This window comes from Mobula hypostoma, chromosome 31 (assembly GCF_963921235.1).
Source record: "Mobula hypostoma chromosome 31, sMobHyp1.1, whole genome shotgun sequence".
In the NCBI taxonomy this organism is placed as follows: domain Eukaryota; kingdom Metazoa; phylum Chordata; class Chondrichthyes; order Myliobatiformes; family Myliobatidae; genus Mobula; species Mobula hypostoma.
In genome coordinates, this window is record NC_086127.1 from 244,770 (window position 1) to 272,500 (window position 27,731).

The window sequence follows — 27,731 nt, forward strand, 5'->3', positions numbered from 1 at the left end:
GGGCCATGAGGAGGCCTTGGCGGACAGGATTAAGGAAAACACCAAGGCATTCTGCAAATATGTAAAAATCAAGAGGATAAGACGTGAGAGAATAGAACCAATTAAATGTGACAGTGGAAAAGTGTGTATGGAACCGGAGGAAATAGCGGAGGTACTTAATGAATACTTTGCTTCCATATTCACTACAGAAAAGGATCTTGGTGATTGTAGTGATGACTTGCAGCAGACTGAAAAGCTTGAGCATGTAGATATTAAGGAAGAGGATGTATTGGAGCTTTTGGAAAGCATCAAGTTGGACGGGATGTACACCAGGCTACTGTGAGAAGTGAGGGAGGAGATGGCTGAGCCTCTGGCAATGATCTTTGCATCATCAATAAGGACGGGTGAGTTTCCGGAGGATTGGAGGATTGCAGGTGTTGCTCCCTTATTCTACAAAGGAGGTAGAGATAGTCCAGGAAGTTATAGACCAGTGAGTCTTACTTCAGTGGCTGATAAGTTGACAGAGATTATCCTGAAAAGCAGAATTTATGAACATTTGGAGAGGCATAATACGATTAGGAATTGTCAGCACAGCTTTGTCAAAGGCAGGTCGTGCCTTATGAGTCTGATTGAATTTTTTGAGGATGTGACTAAACACATTGATGAAGGTAGAACCGTAGATGTAGTGTATATGGATTTTAGCAAGGCATTTGACAAGGTACCCCATGCAAAGCTTATTGAGAAAGTAAGGAGGCATGGGATCCAAGGGGAAATGGCTTTGTGGATCCAGAACTGGCTTGCCCACAGAACGCAAAGAGTGGTTGTAGATAGGACATATTCTGTATGGAGGTCGGTGACCAGTGATGTGTCTCAGGGATCTGTTCTGTGACCTCTGCTCTCTGTGATTTTTATAAAAGACCTGGATGAGGAAGTGGAGGGATGGGTTAGTAAATTTGCTCCTGACACAAAGGTTGGGGGTGTTGTGGATAGTGTGGAGGGCTGTCAGAGGTTACAGTGGGACATTGATAGGATGCAAAACTGGGCTGAGAGGTGGCAGATGCAGTTCAAACCAGATAAGTGTGAGCTGGTTCATTTTGGTAGGTCAAATAAGATGGCAGAATACAGCATTAATGTTAAGACTCTTGGCAGTGTGGAGGATCAGAGGGATCTTGGGGTCCGAGTGCAGAAGACACTCAAAGCTGCTGCGCAGGTTGACTCTATGGTTAAGAAACCATACGTGCATTGGCCTTCATCAACCATGGGATTGAGTTTAAGAGCCAAGAAGTAATGTTGCAGCTATATAGGACCCTGTTCAGACCCCACTTGGAGTACTGTGCTCAATTCTGGTCGCCTCACTACAGAAAGGACCTGGAAACCATAGAAGGGGTGCAGAGGAGATTTACAAGGATGTTGCCTGTATTGGGGGGCATGCCTTATGAGAATAGGTTGAGTGAACTCAGCCTTTTCTCCCTGGAGCGACGGAGGATGAGAGGTGACCTTACAGAGGTGTACAAGATGATGAGAGGCATTGATTGTGCGGAGAGTCAGAGGCTTTTTCCCAGGGCTGAAATGGTTGCCACAAGAGGATACAGGTTTATGTGCTTGGAAGGAGGTACAAAGGAAATGTCAGGGGTAAGTTTTTTAAGCAGAGAGTGGTGAGTGCGTGGAATGGGCTGCCAACGGCGATGGGGGAGGCAGAAATGATAGGGTCTTTTAAGAGACTCCTGGATAGGTACATGGAGCTTAGAAAAACAGAGGGCTATGGGTAAGCCGAGGTAATTTCTAAGGTAAGGACATGTTCGGCACAGCTTTTAGCGCCGAGGGGCCTATATTGTGCTGTAGGTTTTCTATGTTTCTTCTCATGGGCACACAGGAAGAACATAAATTTTGCTTACTATCTCAGACTAACTTCACTTAACTTGCACCAATGTGGTTATGTTTGTTTTCCTTTATTGTGTAATTTATGTACAACTAATGTCAATTTAAGTTTGTGTAATTAATGTCTGAGATGTTTGTAATCTTTTGTAATGTTGCTACAAATAGCTGGTTTTCATAACATTTACACCCTGGTTACATTTTCCCCTGACAGTATAGTTTAAAACTGAACTTACAAGTGGACCCGATGGAGCCTGAGCTGAGGGCCTGTTATTCAGGCTGTGGACATCAACAGAGTGATGATCTGTCCCAATGCATCACAGTCTGGTACTTATACACACAAAATGCTGCAGGATCTCAGCAGGACAGGCAGCATCTATGGAAAGAGTACAGTTGACTGTTTGGGCTGAGACCCTTCGGACTGAGGGATCGATTTAAGAGGGAGAGGGGAGAGATGAACACCAGCTGATAGGTGAAACGGGGTGGGGGAGGATGGATGAAGTTAAGAGCTGGGAAGTGGATTGGTGAAGGAGATACAGGGCTGGAGAAGGGGGAATCTGATAGGAGAGGATAGAAGACCGTGGGAGAAAGAAAAGGGCGGAGGAGCATGGGAGGGAGGTGATGGGTGAGCAAGGGGATAAGGTGAGAAAGAGAAAAGGGGATGGTGAATGGTGAAAGGGGTGGGTGGGGGGCATTACTGGAAGTTTGAGAAATCGATGCTCAGGCCATCAGGCTGGTGGAACGACAGCTTGAATATCACCTTACATTCGTTTGGGTGGCCTCCAACCTGATGGCATGAACATCGATTTCTCTAACTTCCGGTAATGCCCCCCATCGTTTCCTATCCCTTTTCCCTCTCTCACCTTCTCTCCTTACCTGCCTATCACCTCCCCCTGGTGCTCCTATCTCCCTTTTCTTTCTTCCATGACCTTCTGTCTCTTTCTCCGGTCAACTTCCCAGCTTTTTACTTCATCCCTCCCCCTCCTGGTTTGACCTATCACCTTGCGTTTCTCTTTCCCCTCCCTCCACCTTTTAAATCAACTCCTCAGCTATTTTTTCTCCAGTCCTGTCAAAGGGTTTCAGCCTGAAATGTCAAATGTTCACTCTTTTCCAAAGTTGCTGCATGGCCTGCTGAGTTCCTACAGCATTTTGTGTGTGTTGTTTAGATCTCCAGCGACTGCAGATTTTCTCTTGTTTGCAGTCTAGTACTTACTGGATTCTCTGTATTTTACACTCCTGCTTCCTCAGAGCCTGAGACAAGACTTTCACTCCTGAATCTCCCAGTTTATTATTAGCCAGATCCAGCTCTGTCAGTGTACTGCGGGCGGAGGTGAGATCCACAACACCAGCAGCTGTGGGATCGACAGACTGACTGTACACAGAGTCCGGCTGTGGGATGTGTGTGACCGATCATGGGACAGTGAGACAGAACTGCAGTTGTCCCGACAGCAGACCTGCCCCAGTATTTAGTGTCTGTAACTGAAAACACAATGTAGTACAGGTGTCCCCCGCTTTTCGAAACCTCACTGCTACAAAAGACCTACATTAGTACCCTGTTTTCATTAACAGAAGGTGTTTTCACTGTTATGAAAAAAGCAGTGTGCAAATAAAAATCAGTGCGTGATAAAAGGCAGCGCGCACCCCGAGCAGCCGCTCTGCCTCGGATTCAGAATGACATTGCTTAAACATGTGCCTGTGAGCAGCCATTTGCAAGATGAGTTCTATGGTATCGGAAAAGCCTAAAAGAGCTCGTAAGGGTATTGCACGTAGCGTAAAACTAGACATAATTAAGCGTTTTAATCATGCTGAACGAAGTAAGGACAAAGTGAGTTTGGCTTGTGGAAGCTGACGAAGATGATATTGAAGAGGTTTTGGCATCCCATGACCAAGAATTGATAGATGAAGAGCTGATGCAGTTGGAAGAGGAAAGGATAACAATCGAAACTGAATGAGTAATGATAAAGTACGACTTTAATTTTGAAAGGGTACGTCGGTTTAGGGAATATTTGCAGGATGGTTTGAGTCCTTTCAAAGAACTGTATGATAGAAAAATACGTGAGGCTCAGCAGTCAAGCAAGCCTTCCACATCAGCCACAGCAGACGACCAACCTCGACCTTTGACATCGAGGCGGGCAGTCAGGAGAAGATGAGCTGCCTGCTCTAATGGTAACAGATGACAATGAGATGACACCCCAGTGTCCCACCACCCAGGCCGCGGACAGATACAGATTTGCGAAGAACGCAGCAGTAGCCAGGAGACACACAGCACATCTTTAAGAAAAAAAGCCAAAATAAACATGTTAATTAATTAGGTGCCGCCCAGCACGTAATTGTTGGCCCAGATCAGAGACAATGCAATCGGAAATCGGTTCTGATCTGGGCCGACATTTACGTGCTGGGCGGCACCTAATTAATTAGCATGTTTATTTCGGCTTTTTTCTTAAAGATGTGCTGTGTGTCCCGGCTACCGCTGTACCCCTGAATGCTTCGCGGCAATGTATCGGTTGGCAGCCTGGAGGGTGGGGGCCACTGCACCACCCAACCTGCGACGACTCAGTCTAACACACCATCATCAGTGTGTTCTGCGCTGTCTTCCTGATTCCGGTAAGTGATACTACACTGTACATACATTATTTCTACTTTATATAGGCTGTGTATTTTTACGTGTTAATTGGTATGATTTGACAGCTTCATAGTTTAAAGGTTACTGCAGAGCGCTTGCGCCGTGTTTTTGCCGAAGGCGCTTGCGTGAGGTTTTCGCTACAGAGAACAGTTCAGGCAATGATTGTGGAAAAGTATTTCTACTTTACATAAGCTGTGTATTTATCATATCATTCCTGCTTTTACTATATGTTACTGTGATTTTAGGTTTTATGTGTTATTTGGCATGATTTGGTAGGTTATTTTTGGGTCTGCAAACACTCACAAAATTTTCCCATATATATAAATGGCAATTACTTCTTCGCTTTACGACATTCCGGCTTACGAACCGTTTCATGGGAACGCTCTACCTTCGGATGGAGGGGGAAACCTGTACTTACCCCAGTTTCTGTATTTTACACTTCGAGTTCCTCAGAGCCTCAGACACCAGTTTCACTCCTGAATCTCCCAGTTCATTCCGACCCAGTTCCAGCTCCCTCAGTGAGCGGTTTGTACTGAGAGCAGAGGTGAGATCCACAACACCAGCAGCTGTGAGACCGACACACCACAGACTGTGGATCAGAGAGAGATGAAAAATTTAATCCCAGGGTTTTTTACTCCCACTTTCACCAATACCCACTGCAATATTCAGTGTTTATTAACCCCACAATTACTGATAACATCAAATGTCTGGGCCATACCCTCCAAATATCCAGACCTGCCTCTCGGTTTTTTTGCACTTCCTTACTTTCCATTTTCTATTTATGGTTTATAATTTAAATTTGTAATATTTACTATCGATTTGTACTCCAGGGAGTGCAAAGCGCAGGATCTAATATTAGTGTGATGATTGTATGCTCTAGTATCAATTGTTTGGCGACAATGAAGTCCAGCATAGGACACCAGTCAGTATAAACATCACTGCACCTTCTGAACTGGAAACACTCAAATCTCCCCAGAACAAATGGCAAAACCCAGAGGACATTGTATATTTGTGTTCACCCTCTTCATCCCGGCCCCACTCCACAGTACACCACCACTCTGGACCTTGTGCTCTGTACTGAATCCAGTGAGGCAGTGTCACCTCCCACACTCTCAGCCTCCCATCCCCTTGCCTCGTTTCCACAGAAAATCCTGGCAAATATCCGTGATCGTCACATTAGTCCCTAACCAACGTTGTCCAGGTCTGTGTTCCCAAACATGTGTCTCTTTGGGTCTGCTGGTGTCCAACTGGTCAGTAACTTTGTGTTGTGTCCATGTCCCACAGGGAACCAGGCAAAGGCAACTTAACTCTGTTTTCACATTTACAGCTCTGTAGTGTGTAAGAAGAGTGGTTTTACCTCAGACACACACTGCGACCTGAGGTGAACAGGCTGCATTAAAAACACTCCGACTGTTGTCAAAGGATTAAAACTACTCCTGCCTCAGAAAGGAACTGGACGCCCTTCATTTCCCTATCACCAGGACTAGTCTGCTGCAGATGCTCTCCACTCTGATCTGGACGACTGGAAATGTACGTTCATTGACTGCAGTTCGGCATTGAACACCGTCATCCCCTCTAAAACTGACCTTCTATGTCCGATCGTGGCCTCTGTACCTCACCCTGTAACTGCATCCTCAAATTCCTCATCTTCTTCACTCAGCATCAACACTGGTATACCTGAGCACTGTGTGCTTTGCCCCCATCTCGATTCTCTCCACACCACTGGCTCTGCGGGTGAGCACAACACCGAAGCTGTACAGATTCACTGGTGACAAAACTGTTCTTGGGAGAATCACACAAGGTAATCAGGAGGTGTACAGGAGTGAGATAGGTCAGTTGGTTGAGTGGGGTTATCAGAACAACCTCACAGTGAACATCTGAAAGATGAAGGAACTGACTGTGGACTTGCGGAAGGGGAAATCAGACAAACTTCACCAGTCCTCAGGGAGGGGTGAGCAGCAGCAAGTTCCTGGGTGACAACATCTCAGAGAATCTCTCCTGGACCCAGGACATGGAGGCAAACATGAACAGCTCACACCAGCTTCTCTACGTTCCCAGAAGATTATGGAGATGGGTGTGTCATCACAGACTGTGACAGACCTCCACAGAGGTACATAGAGAAGCATTCTGACTGGTTGCATCACAACCTGGATTAGAAACTTCAATGCCGAGGAACACAACACATGACAGACTGTTCCACATCATGTACAACTCTCCCCACCATACAGGACATTTGCAATCGGCAAAGTCTCAGGAAGGTGACATCTGTCATCAGGAACCCATACCATCTGGGCCATGCACTCTTGTCCATGCTGTCATTAGACAGGAGGTACAGGAGCCTGAAGACCCACATCCCAAGGTTCAACAACAGATTCTTCCCACTGAATCATGTTCCTGAACTGACATGAAAGATGCTAATTATATCTACTTCATTTATTTAGAGATACCACATGAAATAGACCTAATCACAGGACAATTTGGAAAGACCAGCTAACCTAATAACTGGTGTGTCTCTGTACTCTGGCAGGAAAGTGGAGCACGTAGAGGAAACACAATTACTCACAGAACAACACTCGAACCTTCTCACGGAGTTATATTCCTGTCTCAGAATAGATTCCGTCAAATTGTTTGTTTATTGTGTAATTTAAGTGTAATTAATGTTAATTCAATTTATGTAATTAATATCTGACATGCTTCTAATGATCTGTACCATTGTTGCACAAAGCTAATTTTCACAACATTTACACCCTGGTTCGACTTGCCCAGAACAATAAAGTTTAACACTGAACTTGTGAGTGGACCCAATAGAACCTGAGGTGAGGGCCTGTTATTCAGGCTGTGGAGATCAATGGAGTGATGATCTGTCCCAATCCCCCAGTCTAGTACTTACCCCAGTTTCTGTATTTTACACTCTGGGTTCCTCAAAGCCTCAGACACCAGTTTCACTCCTGAATCTCTCAGTTCATTATAAGCCAGGTCCAGATCTGTCAGTGACTTGTTTCTACTGAGAGCAGAGGCGAGATCCACAACACCAGCAGCTGTGAGATCGACACACTGTAGACTATAGATCAGAGAGAGATGAGAAGTTTAATCCCAGGGTTTATTAATCCCACTTTCACCAATACCCACTGTAATACTCAGTGTTTATTAACCCCACAATTACTGATTACACCAATGTCCAGCATCAGACACCAGTCAGTATAAACATCACCGCACCTTCTGAACTGGAAACACTCAGATCAACCCAGAACAAATGGCAGATCGCAGAGGACATTGTATATTTGTGTTCACCCTCTACATCCCAGCCCCACTCCACAGTACACCACCACTCTGGACCTTGTGCTCTGTACTGAATCACAGCGAAGCAGTGTAACCTTCCACACCCCCAGCCTTCCATCCCTTTCTCTGGTCTCCACAGAAAAACCCGTAAAATCCCTGTGTTCCTCACATTATTGGCAGAGATCATCCTCTGGACGGGTTGTCACACGACAGCACAATTCCCTCTCCGTCTGCCCAGACGTTCTGTGCCCACAGAACCAGACTCTCAAACACTCAGTAGAACTTGGGAATGACTAGATCTGGGAACAATAAAATACATTCCCACCTTCACAGCTGAAAACAGTGAGACCCACAGGGCTGCACGAACTCCAGTGAAAAGGGTCACTGACTGTTCCCCCAGTCACTGCCCCTGCCCACGGATCCCACAGGAATCACCAGACTTGTGCCAGCTTTACCCTGCCACAGTTTTCCAGCCTGTGAACTGGGGGAACCTGAGGAAGTGCCCATTGCCCTTTTGGATACCCACGTACACCTCACTGTGGTGACACAGGGCCCATTGGCATCACAGTCTGAGGAGCAGATGAAGGTTCTGTCAGTGTGAGCCAGACACAGTCTGTCTGTGGGATGATTGTGACCGATCACGGGACAGTGAGACAGAACTGCACTTGTCCCGACAGCAGACCTGCCCCAGTGTTTAGTGTCTGTAACTGAAAACACAATGTGATACTTACCCTAGTCTCTGTATTTTACACTCCGAGTTCCTCAGAGCCACAGACACCAGTTTCACTCCTGAATCTCTCAGTTCATTATTAGACAGATCCAGCTCCGTCAGTGAGCGGTTTGTACTGAGAGCAGAGATGAGACCCACAACACCAGCAGCTGTGAGACCGACACACCGCAGACTGTGGATCAGAGAGAGATGAGAAGTTTAATCCCAGGGTTTATTAATCCCACTTTCACCAATACCCACTATAATACTCAGTGTTTATTAACCCCACAATTACTGATAACACCAATGTCCAGCATCAGACACCAGTCAGTATAAACATCACTGCACCTTCTGAACTGGAAACACTCAAATCTCCCCAGAACAAATGGCCGGACCCAGGGGACATTGTATATTTCTGTTCACCCTCTACATCCCAGCCTCACTCCACAGTACACCACCACTCTGGACCTTGTGCTCTGTACTGAATCACAGGGAGGCAGTGTAACCTCCCACACTCCCAGCTTCCTCTCCCCTTGTCTCGTCTCCACAGAAAATCCTGGCACATCTTCATGTTCCTCACATTCATCCCAGAGCTCATCCTCTGGACAGGTTGTCACACAGTGCAACTCCCTCTCTGTCTGACCAGACATTCTGTACCCACAGATCCAAGCTCGGTGGGGACTCCACTCACCATCTACGTTAACTGTACATCCCACCCAGTCACCACACCAACACAACGCTGCCTCGGGAAAACACCCACACTGAAAACTGGATTCACCACAGGAAGAATATTCTCCAAATCCACACAGAGAGCTGAGGGTTGCATCGACTTACAGTTTAGTGATAATTTTAAACCAGCTCCAGGTCAAAAGTTGGAGAATTAAAGTTACCAAAGCACTAAGTCAAGTTTAAATCAGTGAGAAATGTTCAACACAAACTCTGACCCTGAACATTGTGAGATCAGGATCCGTGTTCTCTGACACCTTTCACTGTGGGACTGATGGTGTTCAACTGGTCAGTATTTTCCTGTTGTGTCCGTGTCTCCACAGGGAACTGGGTAAAGGCAGCCCCACTCTCCTACACATACACGGCTCTTGTAGTGTGTTAGAACAGCGATTCAAACTCAGACCCACTCCCCAGACACACACTGTGACCTGAGGTGAACAGACTGCATTGAAAACACTCTGATTTTTATAGAAGGATTAAGACTACTCGTGGCTCAATAAGATCCTGGACCCACATCACTTCATCTATCACCACAACAAATCTGCTGCTGATGCCATCTCATTGGCTCTCCACTCTGTTCTGGTTCACCGGGACAACTGGAAACATACGTTCATTGATTACAGTTCACCACTGAACACCATCATCCCCTCTAAAACTGATCTTCCATGTCCAATCGTGGCCTCTGTACCTCATCCTGCAACCATATCCTGGAATTCCTCTCCCTCCTCATTCGACATCAACACTGGTATATCTGAGCACTGTGTGCTTAACCCCTGCTCGATTCTCTCCACACCACTGGCTCTGTGGCTGAGCACAGCAGCAAAACTGTTCAGACTCACTGGTGACAAAACTGTTCTTGGGAGATTCACACAAGGTAATCAGGAGGTGTACAGGAGTGAGATAGGTCAGTTGGTTGAGTGGGGTTATCAGAACAACCTCACGGTGAACATCTGAAAGATGAAGGAACTGACTGTGGACTTGCAGAAGGGGAAATCAGACAAACTTCACCAGTCCTCAGGGAGGGGTAAGCGGTGGAAAGGGTGAGCAGCAGCAAGTTCCTGGGTGACAACATCTCAGAGAATCTCTCCTGGACCCAGGACATGGAGGCAAACATGAACAGCTCACACCAGCTTCTCTATGTTCCCAGAAGATTATGGAGATGGGTGTGTCATCAGAGACTGTGACAGACCTCCACAGAGGTACATAGAGAAGCATTCTGACTGGTTGCATCACAACCTGGATTAGAAACTTCAATGCCGAGGAACACAACACACTACAGGCAGTTCCACATCATGTACAACTCTCCCCACCATCGAGGACATTTGCAATCGGCAAAGTCTCAGAAAGGTGACATCTGTCATCAGGAACCCATACCATCTGGGCCATGCACTCTTGTCCATGCTGTCATTAGACAGGAGGTACAGGAGCCTGAAGACCCACATCCCAAGGTTCAACAACAGATTCTTCCCACTGAATCATGTTCTTGAACTGACGTGAAAGATGCTAATTATATCTACTTCATTTATTTAGAGACACCACATGAAACATTGTTGTTCCAGATCAACGAGACACACAACTCAGCAAATGACCTATTTCACCCCATCCTAATCACAGGACAATTTACAATGACCAATTAACGTGTGAACTGGTGTGTCTGTGGGAGGAAAGCAGAATACGTGGAGGAAACCCACACATACACAGGAACAACGTACAAACTCTCTCACAGAGTTTTCTCACTATCTCAGACGATATCCCCTCATCTTGCAAAATGTGGTTCTGTGCTTTTCTTTATTGTGTAATTTAGGTCTCAGTAATACTAATTTAACTTTCTGCAATTAATGTCTGACATTTTTGTCATGTTCTGTACTGTTGCTACAAAATGCTGATTTTCACAACACTTACACCCTGGTTAGATTTGCCCAGAACAATAAAGTTTAACACTGAACTTGTGAGTGGACCCGACAGAGCCCGAGGTGAGGGCCTGTTATTCGGGCTGTGGAGATCGATGGAGTGATGATCTGTGCCAATCCCCCAGTCTAGAACTTACCCCAGTTTCTGTATTTTACACTCTGGCTTCCTCAGAGCCTCAGACACCAGTTTCACTCCCGAATCTCCCAGTTCATTATAAGCCAGGTCCAGCTCTGTCAGTGAGCGGTTTGTACTGAGAGCAGAGGCGAGATCCACAACACCAGCAGCTGTGAGACCGACTGACCGTAGACTGTGGTTCAGAGAGAGATGAGAAATTTAATCCCACTTTCACCAATACCCACAGTAATTCTCAGTGTTTATTAACCCCACAATTACCGATAACACCAATATCCAGCATCAGACACCAGTCAGTATAAACATCACTGCACCTTGCGAACTGGAAACACTCAAATCTCCCCAGAACAAATGGCAGAACCCAGGGGACATTGTATATTTGTGTTCACCCTCTACATCCCAGCCCCACTCCACAGTACACCACCACTGTGGACCCTGTGCTCTGTACTGAATCACAGGGAGGCAGTGCAATCTTTCACACTCCCAGCTTCCCCTCCCCTTGTCCTGACTCCACAGAAAAACCCAGCACATCCCTGTATTCCTCATGTTAGTCCCAGAGCTCATCCTCTGGACGGGTTGTCACACGATAGTGCAAGTCCCTCTCCGTCTTACCAGACATTCTGTGCCCATAGAACCAACTTTAGAGGGGACTTCTCTTGATAAAGTATGTAAAAGTGTTAATACTTCATTAAACAATAGCAGCCTGTTTTCTGAAAGAAACCGCTGATGACCAACAGATGTGCTAATTTTGTTATTCAATGCTGAGCAGTATTTCTTTTTGAAGGTAGCCAGCTAGGGTTTCAGGACGCTTAACTCCTTGTGTAGTCATGCGTAGAGATACAACAGCTCCAGTCTGTTTTGTGTATTAGGCTATTCTGCTTATTCTGTAATCTGTCTCTCGGTACTGTGACTCCAGGTGTGTGTGTGTGTGTGTGTGTGTGTGTGTGTGTGTGTGTGTGTGTGTGTGCGTGTGCGTGTGTGTGTGTGTGTGTGTGTGTGTGTGTGTAACGACTATATCCATTCTGTAAGGGGAATTGTGAGTTAGTTGGTGGATTAGGTAGGAACAGTCACAGACAGACTGTTCCTGTTTGAGAGACTAACTGAGTAAGTCTCAGCTGCTTTGAATAAAGAGTTTGTACTTATAGGGTCTCTGAGTGACTTTATCTGGATTTGACTTCCACATTTGGTGCTGCGAGCAGGGTACCAACATAGGGACTGTGACACAGAGGCGGGATGAGTAAGTGACAGACCGAACATCCTATCTACAGGGACCGATCGGACCTGCAAAGACGAATTGTCTTTGTCACTCCCTGCGATACAGATGTGAGTCTCTGTCCATCACCCGGACCTCAGCACAGGACCTTGACAGGACCCAGATCCAACCTGCCGAGAGACTCGTATAAGGTAGGACAATTATTTGAAAATTGGACAGCTGATACCCTGTCTGGTTAAAAACAAAGGATAAAAACCATACTCTGCCCCCTCCCCCAGCTGCCTACTACCTCCCGCTTGGTTCCACCTCCTTCTACTACCCATTGTGCTTTCCCCCATTCCTTCTTCACCTTTCCTGCCTATCACCCACCCACCCCTTTATCTTTCCCCTTACTGGTTTTTCACCTGGAACCTACCAACCTTCTCCTTCCCACCTTCCTTATAGGGCCTCTGCCCCTTCCCTCTTCAGTCCTGACGAAGGGTTCCGGCCCGAAACGTTGACCGCTCGTTTCCACGGATGCTGCCCAACCTGCTGAGTTCCTCCAGCGTGTTGAGAGTGTTGCCTCGGTCCTGTGCAATAGCCCCTCCACACCAGACGGTGATGCAGCCTGTCAGAATGCTCTCCACGGTACAACTATAGAAGTTTTGGAGTGTATTTGTTGACATGCCAAATCTCTTGAGGCTCCTAATAAGCCCTGACAGCAACTAAAATACTGATGCGAGAAGTAATTCCCCAACATGGGCTACCAGAAATATTGAGTTCCGATAACAGTCCCCACGTTGTAGCAAATGTAAATGAGGAAATCTGCAATGCCTTATCCATCAAACAACAATTCCATTGCTCTCACATCCCCAGGTTGCAGGTATAGTGGACAGGGGAAATGATACATTAAAAAACCAAACTGGCAAAACTTAGAGGAAACTAGGCTTAATTGGTTAAAGGTATTGCCCTTAGCATTATTCCATATGAGGGCCACCCCCCAAGAAAATATGGGATAGTCACCAGCTGAAATCATCTTTGGAAAACCTGAGGACCCCATGGGGTTCTGCGTGGCCTCTCACTCCTGATAGAAACTGGCTACTAACTAAGATTATCTCAGCCTTACATTCACAGGTGCATCAGGCATACAAGGACGAAGACGATATGACAAGAGGAGGCGATACCTCAACATCGAACCCGAGGATACGTCCTCGTTAAGAACTGGAGCCATGGCAAACTAGAACAACAGAGGAAGGAACTATTCCAAGTACTACTCACCACACCCACGGCAGTCAAGTCGGAAAGACAACCGCAGTGGATACATCGTATAGACTGTAAAAAATTACCGACTAAGGATCCTATCACGGTCTTCACCATGCACTGGGCCGTTGTCTTTTGCCTTCTTTGTGTGGGCTTCCAGTCAACTACAGTCATACATAAGGACAGGAGCAGTGGCCAACGAAGACGTGGCAGCTCCCCGCAGGTTAGAACCATCTTTTCCCCAAGGCCCACACAGGGAGTAGTTCCCCAAGTGCCACAGCCAAAACATCCCCTACTGTCTGATTTTGCCCATATCACTTTCCTGTCCCTTTGTTGCAAATTTGCCAAACACTAAGAAGCAGGGGAATGCTGGATATGTGCACAAGCACCCTCGCATGGAAAGACTGCGGTACAGTTGTCAGTGATCCCCCTCAATTCCAGCAAGGAACTCTCTGCTTTGGGATTCTCTGATAACACCTGGGGTAGTGAAGTCCAGAATTGCAAGGGGACCTTGAGTGATTGCAAATGGCAGTGTTCTGAATGGTGGTACCTGTTGAATATGACCTCCTCCCTGAAGACTCTTGGCCACACTTACGTGTGTTCCGCACCCAGGTGGCAAATACAACTTGTCACTGCAGCCGCCAGGGGAAACTTTTCCTGGGGAACAGCACTTGCATCATCTATAATTATAATGTTAATGGCGGGCTTCTCCCTCGGCCTTTCAATAGCATCTATTGGGTTTGTGGGGATTAAGAAATGGAGCAGGTACTGTTATCTAGCTTCCCTAGTCCCCAACCTAAGGGTAGTGCCCGAGCTGTGGGATCACCCCCACTAGCAGAGGCAGAAACGAGGAATCACCGTATCAGAGAGGTTCTGGATGATTCCCTTCCCATCTTATGGCACGGCAAGGAACTCCCAAGAAATCATTAAGTTGGCAGCTGACCTGGAGAAATTGGCAAATGAAACTGCCAGTGCTCTATTCGGCACCCAGTCTCAGGTGGCTGAGGTGACCATGGAAATGTTAGCCATCCCACAAAGTGTCCTACAGAATCCTATGGCTTTACATTTTATCCGAGCTGAGAAAGGGTGAACCTATGCTGTCGTTGGCACAGAATGCGGCAGCTACTTCCCTGATGGGTCTACTGACATTACGTCCCTCTCCGAGCACATTGCCAAGGAGAGACAGCATCAAGAAAGTAGGGCAGGATTTACACGGGTTCACCATGGGATCTAAATGGTGGTCATTCAAAGGCCTGTACGGTTATATGTGGAGCATGAAATTGCATTATGGCCTAATAGTTGTACTTATCATTGTTATAATTAATGTTGTATGCTGATTAAATTACTGCTTTGTTGATCATGTAATGATCAAAAGGAGGGAATGATAAAGTATGTAAAAGGCCCAACACTCCGTTAAACAATTTTGGCCTGTTTTTCTGAAAGAAACCGCTGATGATCAACAGATGTTCTAATTTTGTTATTCAATGCAGAGCAATATTTCTTTTTGAAGGTAGGGTTTCAGGATGTTTATCTCCTTGTAAAGTCATGTGTGGAGACAGGGCAGCTCCAGTCTGTTTTGTGCATTAGGGCATTATGCTTATTCTGTAATTTGTCTCTCGGTACTGTCAAGGAATACTGCGACTCCAGCTTGGTATGTGTGGGGGGTGGGGTATCTGAACAACTATATCCATTTTGTAAGGGGAATGGTGAGTTAGTTGGTGGACCGGGCAGGAACAGTCACAGACTGTTCCTGTTTGAGCGACTAGCTGAGTAATCCCGGGATGCTCTGAGTAAAGAGTTTGCACTTACACGGTCTCTGGGTGACTTTATCCGGATTCGACTTCCACACACTCACCACCTACGTTAACTGTACATCCGAACCCAGTCACCACATCGACACAATGCTGCCTCGGTGAAACACCCACACTGCAAACTGGTTTCACCTCAGTAAGAGTATTCTCCAATCCTACACTGACAGCTGATGGTTGCATCGATTTACAGTTCAGTGATAAAATTAAACCAGCTCCAGGTCAAAGGTTGGAGAACTAAAGTTACCAAAACACTGAGTCAAGTTTAAATCCATCAGTGAGAAATGTTCAACACACAATCTGACCCTGAACATTTTGTGGTCTGTGTTCATGTTCCCTGACACCTTTCGCTGTGAGACCGATGGTGTCCAAGTGTTTAGCAATTTCCTGTTGTGTCCGTGTCCCCACAGGGAACTTGGTAAGTTCAGCCCAACTATCCTCTCACTGACACATCCCCTGTAGTGTGTTAAAAGAGCTGATTCCACCTCAGATCCACTCCCCAGACACACACTGTGACCTGAGGTGAACAGGTTACATTGAAAACACTCTGACCCTTGCAGAGCAGATGGTGCCCGAGGTGAGGGCTTGTTATTTGGGTTGTGCAGCAACATAGAAAATTGATGTAAATCTCCCCAGGTAACCATCAATGGTTTGAACAGTGATACAGGGGTTCATCAGGACAGAACTGGGACATTATTGGAACTTTACCCACACGAAGATCAACAGACTCACAGTCTGGTACTTACATCAGTCTCTGTATTTTACACTTTATCTTCCTCAGAGCCTCAGACAACAGTTTCACTCCTGAATCTCCCAGTTCATTGTAACTCAGGTCCAGCTCCACCTCTCTCAGTGAGTGGTTTGCACTGAGAGTGGAGATGAAGTGCTCAAAATCAGATGTGGAACTATTAGCTGTCAACCTGATGGACCGAGAGGAAACAGAAGAGAGAAACAAACAGATTCAGTGTAAATCTCCAAGGTGACCATCAATGGTGGGAACAGTGATGCAGGGGTTCAACAGGACAGAACTGGGACATTATTGGAACTTTACCCACACAAAGATCAACAGATTCACAGTCTGGTACTTACCCCAGTTTCTGTATTTTACACTTCGGGTCCCTCAGAGCCTCAGACAACAGTTTCATTCCCCAGTCTCCATGTTCATTGCCCTCCTCACTAAACACAGAGTGAGAAACACTGTTACCAAAGTGACCCTGAAGTAATTTCCCTCTCTCTGACATAACAGGGATCACACTTCCATCAGAGCTGTTTCCACAACAACCTGAGAGACACAGGGTGACAGCAACACTGAAACAACAGTGTTTGGGAGACGGGGGATCCGGGAGCTCAGGGTTCCCTGTTCCCAGCTGCTGTTGAACCCACGGAAAACCAGAACGCTTCAACATTTACATCTCCAACATCAGTATTTATTAAAGAGAACACACTAATGAAGGTGGTAAAATTATTGTATTGACAACGGTAATTTCAATTAATTTACACTTCACCCTCTGACATTTCTGTTCCTGCCAGTTTATTCCCTCTCACCAGGGATTTACAGTTCATAACTAGATGAGTAAATGGATCCTGTCCTGATCACATCACCTCTGTAGGGAGATATTCCATCAGCCCAATATCTCCTCTCCCCACTTCCCTGTACCCAGTCACTTATTCTGTCTCACACTCCCATCTGGGTCTTTTTACCACTGACCTACACACCAGTGGGAATTGACAGCCACCAATTACACCCTCGACCTGCAGGTCCCTGGAACGAGGGAGAAAACTGGATCACCCAGGGAAACCCACACAGTCACAGGGGAGCATGCAAACTCCACACAGACAACAGAGGCCGTTATTGAACTCTGGTCTGCGGAGCTGAGAGGCAGCAACACTAACTCTCGTGACACCGTACCATGCTACAGAGAGGGTGCAGGTTCTGTGGATACTCCCACCCTCCAGCCCAGATTCCCCACCACCTTCACTTCCCAGTGATGTCTTCCTGATGTGAATCCCTTCGATCCCAGAACAGAAAACAAACTGATAATCCAATGTCTTATGGTCTTAACCTGTTCTCGGAGTCGGAGAAACTCATCTGGGTCTCAGTCCCTCTCACACGATTCAGATCCTCAGACACCTCAACACACAGATCGGCTGAATTTACATCCAGGGTCTCATAGACTGTGGTGGGGGCCGGGGGGAGAAGCAGAGAATTAGAGGGATCCTGAGGGTTGTGGGGAGGAGGGAGGTGGGTGTGAGGACAGGGACAGAGCTGTCCTAAAACAAAAGGAGCTGGAAATCTTCAGCAGATCAGGCAACATCTGAGGCAGAGAGAGTGTGAGTGTGTGTGAGGGAGAGAGAGAGACACACACACACACACGATTCACCTCGCTCTTCCCCTCTCCCCTCTGTGTCTCTATCTACCTCTGAGAGGGAGAGGGGAGATGGGGGGGGAAACGGGCTGAGATGGGGGGGAGTGGGGAGGGTGGAGTGGGAGGCTGCGTGGAGGGGCTGATAGCGTGACATTGAGAGAAAGAACGGGGTGATACAGGGAGTGAGAGATACGAGGGAGAGTTAGACAGAGACATGAAAATAGTGGGATATGCAGAGGCAGACACAGGAAGATATAGAAAAACAGATAAAGACAGAGAGAGAAATTGACATAGACTGAGATAGACATAGATAGACACAGAGAAACAGCGAGAGAAAGACAGAGACAGATAGAGACAACAGGGATGAAGAGACAGAGTGATAGAGAAAGACTGAAATAGAGTGATATTGAAGGTAGAGACAAAGAAAGAGATGGAGATAGAGAGATAGAGTCACACTCCAGTTGATCGTCATACGCACAAGTAACACTACCCTTTAACAATTACCACTTCAGTCCATGTAATTTCACTTTTATAATAAACCAGAACACAGGAATTGATACAAACTCTACCTTGCTTCATGGCATCAAACATCCCTCTCAGTATTGTGTCCCTGAATTTTCCAATGGTTATGACACCTTCTGTTACAGACAATGTCTGAGTTTCCTCACTAACCCTGTAAAATCAAATAGTGGGTTATAAAGTCACTGGAACTATTATTTATTTTTATTATCATTTACCAAACGGTGCAGAGTTTCAGTAAAGGGTCTGTCCTACCTGCTGTCCTGACACACTTCCTCCTGCAATAAATAAAACACAGATCTGAATTTACTGGGACTGAACATCCATGTTCTCACTGCGAGGGATGGCGAATGGATTTTAATGCGAGGTTCAGGGGAATATTACATTTCGGCTGCACAAAGTAATCAACAACTCAGCATGCAGGTCCCAGCAGCTCAATCCCGGGGAAGACCAGAGAGACCTTTGATCTATTAGTGTGGTGACAAGAGCAGGTCTGCTCCAGAACAGACTGTGGGCTTTCACTGAACAACAATCCCTCACCTTCAGAAACATCACACTGTCTTCCTCATTCATCTGTTTCTGTAACTTGGAGAGTTTCTCCTCAACGGAGGTTAAATTCTCTTCAATCTCCTGAAGATTTTTCTCCATGGAGTTCAGAATCTTCTCCTCCTCTGTCCTGAGATTGCTCAGTAAGCGCTGCTCTCTCTCAGCCAGAACCTGGTGTATTTTAGCAAATTCAGATGTGACGTTGGCCTGCACGGTGTGTGACTGTTCCTGTCAAGTGAAAGGTGATGGTTGATTTTACTACCATTAGATCATAAGACATAGGAGCAAAATTAGGCCACTTGGCCCATCGGCTGCTCCAGCATTCAATCATGGGTGGTCTTTACTCTCCACCTCCTCAGCCCCACTTGTTCCTACGTGATGTGTCAGCGATTTGGACGATGGAATCGATGGCATTGCAGCCTCTCTTGGAGTATTGTGATCAGTTTTCTGCGCCTTATCTGTGAAGGGATATGCTGAAACTGGAGACAGTTCAAAGGAGGTTCATGAAAATGATTCCAGGATTGAATGCCCTGTCATATGAAGAGTGTTTGATGGCCCTGGGCCTGTATTCACCAGAATTCAGAAGAATGAGGGGTGACCTCATTGAAACCTATCGAATGGAGAAAGGCTGAGATAGAGTGGATGTGGACAGGATGTTTCCCACAGTGGGGGAGTCTGAGACCAGAGGACACAGCCTCAGAATAGAGGGGCACTGTTTCAGAATGGAAATGAGGAGTTTCTTTACGCAGAAGGTGATGAATCTGTGGAATACTTTGCCACAGGCGGCTGTGCAGACCAAGTCTTTAGGTACATTTAAGGCAGAGGTCAACAGATTCTGAATTGGTCAGCGTATGAAGGGATACAGGGACAAGGCAGGACATTGGAGCTGAGAGGAAAATTGGATCAGACGTCACGAAATGGCAAAGCAAACTCATGGGATGAACTGCCAAATTCTGCACATGTAACAAACAAAAGAAAATCAGCAGATGACGAAAATCTGCCAAAGGTCTTGACCCAAAACATCAACTGTACTCTTTTCCACAGATGCTGCCTGGTCTACTAAGTTCTTCCAGCATAATCCACACAGACCCTAAAAAATGGAAGCACATCTCACCCTCAATCCAGAAATCTTCTGTTTCTGTCGCTGTTCCAACTCCTGGATGGCAGATTTCTTCTCTGTCAGAGATTCAAATGATGATTTAACTTGACACTGGGATTGGTATCAAGAAGAAAACATCAGTGTAATGAAAATACCATAAATATTCAGGTGATAAAGACTGCTTGTACTTACCTTGTAAATCTCAACAGCTTCTTCAATGGGCATGAAGTTGTGAGACTTGTGTTCTCTCGCGTCTCTACAAATCACACAGATCAATTGCTTGTCCGTGTCACAAAACAGCTTCAGTTCCTCCTGATGTTTCTCACACTGAGATCTCATCCTCGTCTCTTTCTGATTCAGGTTTAATTGTTGAGCCTTCTCAGTCAGACTTGCCAGGGCCCGATTGACCCTGAGGGATCTGTCAGCAAACTCCTCTCTACATTCCGGACAGCAGTTTCTCCCCTCCTTTTCCCAACACTGTGTGATACAGGAGAGACAGAAGTTGTGTCCACAATCTAGTGTTACCGGATTGGTGAAGAAATCAAGGCAGACGGGACAAACGACCTCCTCCGTTAAACTCTGTACCTGCTGTCTGAAAGCCATTTTACACAACCAACACTTCCTGGTTCAAATTACTTTCACTTTCAAGGAGCTGCTGAACTCCTGCAGTACAGGGATTGCCCACTGAACACACAGCAATTCCACTTAGGAAGGGATATTAATCATGGCTGCTGTACTGCAAGTGGGAAGGGTCTCCGGCAGACAATTTCCCCAAGAGCAGGGATTAAATAAGGAACGAACAGGGAATAAACCATGAATGCAGAGCCAGGGTCAGTCTGATACTGAGAAATAAAACATGTTTCAGAACAGCTATGGGAAAAGTGGCTAAATATTAATTTACGATCGGTGCTTTTCAAATGAACGCAGCAATAAAACAGGGGACATGGAGATGATAATCACCCTGCAAGGTGACAGATACAGGAGGGATTGCTGAGGTACAGCTGTGCTGAAACCAGCACTGGGTGTGACAGGATGGGCTTTTCGGTGAAAGCAATCCTGATCTCCAGTGCTCAGTGGGTGAAGCAGTTTCCTGACTTCACCCCTGTACAACCCGTCTCCAATAGAAGGTCTCACTCTCCCTTCTTCTGGTCTGGACCACAAGAGGAAATAGTTTCCTTCTGTCTGTCCCCGTGACCTTCACCAGTCCCGGACAGCAGACACACTGGGTCAGATTCCCAACACCACACAGACAGATCCATCATCAGCCGGTTTTCACCACACTGGGCCCATCCACCAGGCCGGATTATCCGGTTGACAGGGAAGCTGGTGAACGATTTTCCCAGGTGGGGGATGGTGCAGCAGCTGAACTAACTCTGATTTACTGAGGGACCACCTGAACCCCAGTGAACATCTCCAGGGGTCACTGCAATTAACTGGTGACCACGTGCTCCTTCATACCATCCCGAGATACACCAATTCCTCTGATAAAAACATCTCCAGTCATGCTGCACACTCTTGGTTCCATCCTGATATCAGGTGCTGTCTCCATGTTCTGCCCATGACCGTATTGAGGTCTGAAATAACAACATCGGGCGCTGGAAACTCTCAGACTAGATAGTGTCTGTGAACAGAGAGAACGATTCAGGTCTGAAATAACAACATCGGGATCTAGAAACTCTCAGACTGGACAGTGTCTGTGAACAGAGAAACAGAGAGAACGATTCAGGTCTGAAATAACAACATCAGGCGCTGGAAACTCTCAGACTGGACAGTGTCTGTGAACAGAGAAACAGAGAGAACGATTCAGGTCTGAAATAACAACATCGGGATCTGGAAACTCTCAGACTGGACAGTGTCTGTGAACAGAGAAACAGAGAGAACGATTCAGGTCTGAAATAACATCGGGATCTGGAAACTCTCAGACTGGACAGTGTCTGTGAACAGAGAAAGAGAGAGAACGATTCAGGTCTGAAATAACAACATCGGGATCTGGAAACTCTCAGACTGGACAGTGTCTGTGAACAGAGAAAGAGAGAGAACGATTCAGGTCTGAAATAACAACATCGGGATCTGGAAACTCTCAGACTGGACAGTGTCTGTGAACAGAGAGACAGAGAGAACGATTCAGGTCTGAAATAACAACATCGGGCGCTGGAAACTCTCAGACTGGACAGTGTCTGTGAACAGAGAAACAGAGAGAACGATTCAGGTCTGAAATAACAACATCGGGATCTGGGAACTCTCAGACTGGACAGTGTCTGTGAACAGAGAAACAGAGTGAACGATTCAGGTCTGAAATAACATTGGGATCTGGAAACTCTCAGAGTGGACAGTATCTGTGAACATAGAAACAGAGAGAACGATTCAGGTCTGAAATAACAACATCGGGATCTGGAAACTCACAGACTGGACAGTGTCTGTGAACAGAGAGAACGATTCAGGTCTGAAATAACAACATCGGGCGCTGGAAACTCACTGACTGGACAGTGTCTGTGGGGAGAGGAATCAGGCACAAGATTCAGGGTTAATTCAAAAGGAGGATCGCTGGAAATCCTCAGCATCCACAGGGAAACAGAGTGAACAACTGGGATCTCCAGCACTGATCCCTCAGCATCACACCAGTCACAGCTACCCAAGCCTCACAGAGAACACCGAACAGTACAGCATGCTACAGGCCATTCAGCCCACAATGGGGTGCTGACCTATATGAACCTTCCCTCCTACACAGCCCATAACTCTCCATTTCTCTTCCATCCATGTGTCAATCTGAGAGTCTCTTCAATGCCCCGATTGTATCGTCCTCTCCCACCACCCCGGCACCCAACGGTCTCTGTATAAAACAACCAGACTGAAATCTCCCCTAAACTCTCCTCCACTCACCATCAACAAATGTCCTCAAATATTGGCCATTGCCACCCTGGGAAAAAGATATCTGACTGTCCACTCTATCCATGACACTCATAATCCTATACACGTCCCCATCCCTCAAACAATTACTCCCTCAAAACCTCCCCATCCCTCAATCTCTGCCCCAAACACTCCCCGCCCCTCAAACTCTTACTCCCCAAACCTTCCCTGCCCTCAAGCTCTCACACTGCCTCAAAACCTCCCCATTCCTTAAACTCACACTCCTCAAACACCTCTCATCCCTCAATCACTCCCCAAACACTTCCATGCCCTCAAACACTCACTCCCCCAAACCCTCCCCATCCCTCTGTCACGTACCCCTTGACGGAATTAAAAACCAGCAGAGATGGAAAACACTTTGGAGTCCAGTATTACTATAAACTACTAACATTTATTAGTAACTACGCAATACAGTAATATGAATGTATATAAATCAAACAGGTTAGCAATGATTTTATATATATAAGTAAGTATATCAGTAAGTGTGGAAATATATATGTGTGAAAAACCAAGCTTCTTTACGTCCAGGGATAAAAAGATGCAGTCTTACGATGATGAGTAAAGTTCAGTTCAGTTTGTGGTATTGAGTTGAGTAGTGATGGAGAGGGAGAGAGGGAGGCAGAGATTTGAGTCTTCAGGTGAGCTGACGCATTCGATCTTCTCGTTGTCCTTCGAACTCCTTCACAAGTCACCGACTGTGAGTTTAACCAGGGGGACCGGTTTTCTGTGGTGGAGCTATCACCCAGGCGAGGGTGGACACATGGACAACTCCCCACCAGTCAACCCCTTTCCTTTTCACTGCAAGAGCGATTGGATCGATCTGCCTGATCGATCCTCCAAAACCCACTTTTGCTACGGGCACAGCAATGCTCATTCAGCGTCCAGATCATGTGTCTGAGGTCTGTATCATCTGACCTCCTATTTATCTCACCGTACTGGGTACCACCTGTCATTCAAATAATCCCCCCTCCCTCTGTCTGTGTAAGAAATGCACAAGCAGGCAGACTGTCCTTGAAGTAAATATCTACAACCTGCCTTCAGTCACCACAGCAACTGACGAGCTGCTCGGTGCTGTCTCCAACTTCAAACTCAGTAGAAATCTAGAAGTTACTTCCAGTGCCTTAAAGTTACTCTGCATCTCTCTCTCTCTTTTACAAACGAGCTGTTAAATAACGCCCTCTCTCTTTTCAAAAGCACAGATAATAGGGGTACTTCAGGGTCCCCTCACACATCAAACTCTCTCACTCCCTGAAAACCTCCCCATCCCTCAAAGACTCACACTCCCTCCAAATATCCCCATTCCTCAAAATCTCTCCCTCAAAACTTACGCTCTCTCACCCCCCTGAAATCTTCTTGCCCTTCAAACTCTCACCTACTCAAAACCTCCTTGCCCCTCACTCTCCTGCAACCTTAAAACCCACACTCACTCCTTCAAACCTCCCCATCCCTCAAACTCTCACTCCCCCAAAACCTCCGTCCTTTAAACTCTGCCAAAACCTCCCCATTCCTCAGTCTCGCACTCCTCCAAAAGCTTCCTGTCCCTCAAACACTCACTCCCCCAAACCCTCCTTGTCCTTCAATTTCTCACTCCCCCAAACACTCCTCATCCCTCAAACTCTTACTCCCCCAAACCCTCCTTGTCCCTCAATTTCTCACTCCCCCAAACCCTCCTCGTCCCCCAAACTCTCACTGCCCCAAACCCTCCTTGTCCCTCAAACTCTCACTGCCCCAAGCCCTCCTCGTCCCTCAAACTCTCACTGCCCCAAACCCTCCTCGTCCCTCAAACTCTCACTCCCCCAAAACCTCCCTGTCCTTTAAATTCTGCCAAAACCTCCCTTTCCTCAGTCTTGCACTCCTCCAAAAGCTTCCTGTCCCTCAAACACTCACTCCCCCAAACCCTCCTCATCCCTCAATTTCTCACTCCCCCAAACCCTCCTCGTCCCTCAAACCCTCACTCCCCAGCCCTCCTCGTCTCTCAAATTGCCACTGCCCAAAAACTGCCCCATCCCTCAAAATCTCTCATTCCATCAAAACTTCCGCTCCCACACTCTCTCTCCTGAAATCTTCTCACCCTTCAAACTCTCACCCACTCAAAACCTCCTTTTCCTTCAAACTCTACCTCTCCCTCAAAACCTGCCCTCCCTCAAACTCTCTCTCTCCCACAATATCTTCTTCCCTCAAACTCTCTCTCCCCGAAAACCTCCCCATCCCTCAAAGACTCACACTCCCTCCAAATATCCCCATTCCTCAAAAGCTCTCTCCCTCAAAACTTCTGCTCTCTCACTCCCCTGAAATCTTCTCACCCTTCAAACTCTCACCCACTCAAAACCTCCTTTTCCTTCAAACTCTACCTCTCCCTGAAAACCTGCCCTCCCTCAAACTCTCACTCCTTCCAACCTCCCTGTCCCTCCAATTCTCCCTCAAACTCGCTGACTCCCTGAAAACCTCCGCATCCCTCAAACTCTCCGCCTCCCTCACCTGCCCTTCCCGCACTTTCAGCCGGCCGAGCATGCGCTCTGCGATCCCCGGCGGAGTCCCCGCCCACTCGCCGCCCGGCCTCGCTCTCTCATTTGTCACAGCTGTTTGATTGACGTCCACCTTCACCAACAGGGGCTCGGTGAGGGCTCGCGGCCGGCCGGCCGGCGATCAAGCGTTGAACGGTTGACTCAGCTCGTCCGTTGAAGCGTCGCCGCACGTGCCGGGCAGCGCGTGGCTGACGTCAGAGGGGGCGCGTGGGTTCCCGCCCAGCGGCTGTTCCCCGGGTGACTGGGGGGGGGGCGGGACTCCGTGAGTGACAGGGACACGTCACAGGGCTCCGTCAGAGACCGTGTACAGAGGTAGATTGACGGGATCAGCGGCCAACCAGGGCCGACGAGCCCCAGTGACCGGAAGTTACTGTTTAATAAAAATAAGAAATAAATATCGAGAACATGAGACGATTTGTCCTTGAAAGTGGGTCCGCAGGTTGTGGGAATATTTCAATGGTGGAGCAAGTAAACTTTGGTTCAAGAGCCTGAAGTTTGGGGAATATTAACTTTTCCAGAACCTGGTGGTGTGAATCCTGAGGCTCCAGCACTTTATTCCCGACGGCAGCAGTGAGAAGACAGCGTGACCTGGATGGCGGAAATCCTCAGACCAGAAGACATCGGAGCAGCATTAGGCCATTCAGCCCATCGAGTCTGCTCCACCATTCCAGTATGGCCAATCCCGGATCCCACTCAACCCCATATCTCTCCATATCCTTTGATGCCCTGACCGATCAGGAAACGATCAGCTTCCGCCTTCAGTATACACAGGGACCTGGCCTCCACCGCAGTCTGTGGCGGAGCACTCCACAGATTCACGACTCTCTGGCTAAAATAATTCCTCTTTACCTCTCTTCTAAAAGGCCGCTCAACTTTGAGGCTGTGCCCTCTAGTTCTGGATACCCCCACCAGAGGAAACATCCTCTCCTCATCCACCCTGACGAAGGGTCTCGGCCGAAAACGTTGACTGTTCGTTTCCACGGATGCTGCCCGACCTGCTGAGTTCCTCCAGCGTATTGTGCGTGTTGCATTATTTCCCTGCTTTTATATTTTATTCCCATTGAAATAAATGCCAATATTGCATTTGCATTCTTTACCGCAGACTCAACCTGTGAATTAACCTTCTGGGGGTCTTGCATGAGGACCCCTGAGTCCCTCTGCACCTCTGATGTTTGAATTTTCTCCTCATTTAGATACTGGTCTGCACTGTTGTTCCTTTTACCAAAATGCATTATCATATCCCAACACTGTAGTCCATTTGCCACTTTTTTGCCCATTCTTCCAATATGTCTAATTCTTGCTGCAATCGCATTGCTTCCTCAGCATTATCTACCCCTCCGCCTATCTTCGTATCATCCGCAAACTTTGCCCGAAAATCATCAACTCCATTATCTAAACCATTGACAAACAATGTGAGAAGTAGCTGTCCCAATACTGACTCCTGAGGAACATCACTAGTCACTGGCAGCCAACCTGAAAAGGTCCCCTTTATTCCCACTCCTGCCTGTCAGCCATTCTGCTATCCACGCCAGTGTCTTTCCTGTATCGCCATAGGATTTTATCTTGTTAAACAGCCTCATGTGTGGCACCTTATCAAACGCCTTCGGAAAATCCCAGTAAATGACATCCACTGCCTCTCCTTGGTCCATCCTGCGTGTTATTTCCTTGAAGAACTCTAACAGATTTGTTAGGCAAGATTTTTTTTTACAGAAACCATGGTGATTTTGAGTATTTTATCATCATCCTCCAATTACCCTGAAACCTCGTCCTCAGTAATGGACTCCAACACTTTCCCAACCACTCAGGTTAGGCTAACTGGCCGATAATTTCCTTTCTTTCGTCTTCCTCCCTTCTTAAAGAGCGGAGTGACATTTGTAATTTTCCAGAGCGCACCAAAAGGACTTTACGTGACAACGTCATCACGTCGGAGCGAAACCCCCAACTCACTGTCGGAGGTTGTGAATTAGGTGCGTTTCTCCCAATTACGTCCCCCAACAACAGCGGACACTTGCTCCACAGCTCAGGGGTTAGAGGGCTGGTCTCGTAACCCAGGGGCCGGGGGTTCGAATCCCACAGGGAACCTCCACGACGTTTTCCGGCCCCTGGGGTCTGTACAAATTCTCGGGGCAAATGGGTTAATCCCCAAAGACCCAGGACAGACCTCTGACTGTGTGTGTGTGTGTGTGTGTGTGTGTCTCAGTCTCATTGATCTCTCTGTGTGCGCCGTCACACGGCACCAGCCGCCGCTGTTCAATTCCCGCCGCAGCCCGCCTGT

The 27,731-nt window shown here is 47.1% G+C and overlaps 1 protein-coding gene across 1 annotated transcript in view; it reads right to left on the minus strand.

The window, feature by feature from the left end:
* Nucleotides 1–20,502, minus strand: part of LOC134339913 (NLR family CARD domain-containing protein 3-like) — a 38,182-nt gene extending 17,680 nt beyond the window's left edge. The window contains exons 1-12 of the mRNA XM_063036700.1: nt 20,217–20,502; nt 20,040–20,135; nt 18,920–19,153; nt 18,635–18,657; nt 18,430–18,533; nt 17,558–17,669; nt 16,584–16,670; nt 16,241–16,414; nt 11,239–11,409; nt 8,488–8,658; nt 7,368–7,538; nt 4,896–5,066 (exon numbers count right to left, since the gene is read on the minus strand). Of these exons, the coding sequence (XP_062892770.1) occupies nt 4,896–5,066; nt 7,368–7,538; nt 8,488–8,658; nt 11,239–11,409; nt 16,241–16,414; nt 16,584–16,670; nt 17,558–17,669; nt 18,430–18,533; nt 18,635–18,657; nt 18,920–19,153; nt 20,040–20,135; nt 20,217–20,363 (1,661 nt within the window). The 5' untranslated portion in view covers nt 20,364–20,502. The remainder of the gene's footprint in view (nt 1–4,895; nt 5,067–7,367; nt 7,539–8,487; nt 8,659–11,238; nt 11,410–16,240; nt 16,415–16,583; nt 16,671–17,557; nt 17,670–18,429; nt 18,534–18,634; nt 18,658–18,919; nt 19,154–20,039; nt 20,136–20,216) is intronic.
* Between the last annotated feature and the right edge of the window lie 7,229 nt (nt 20,503–27,731).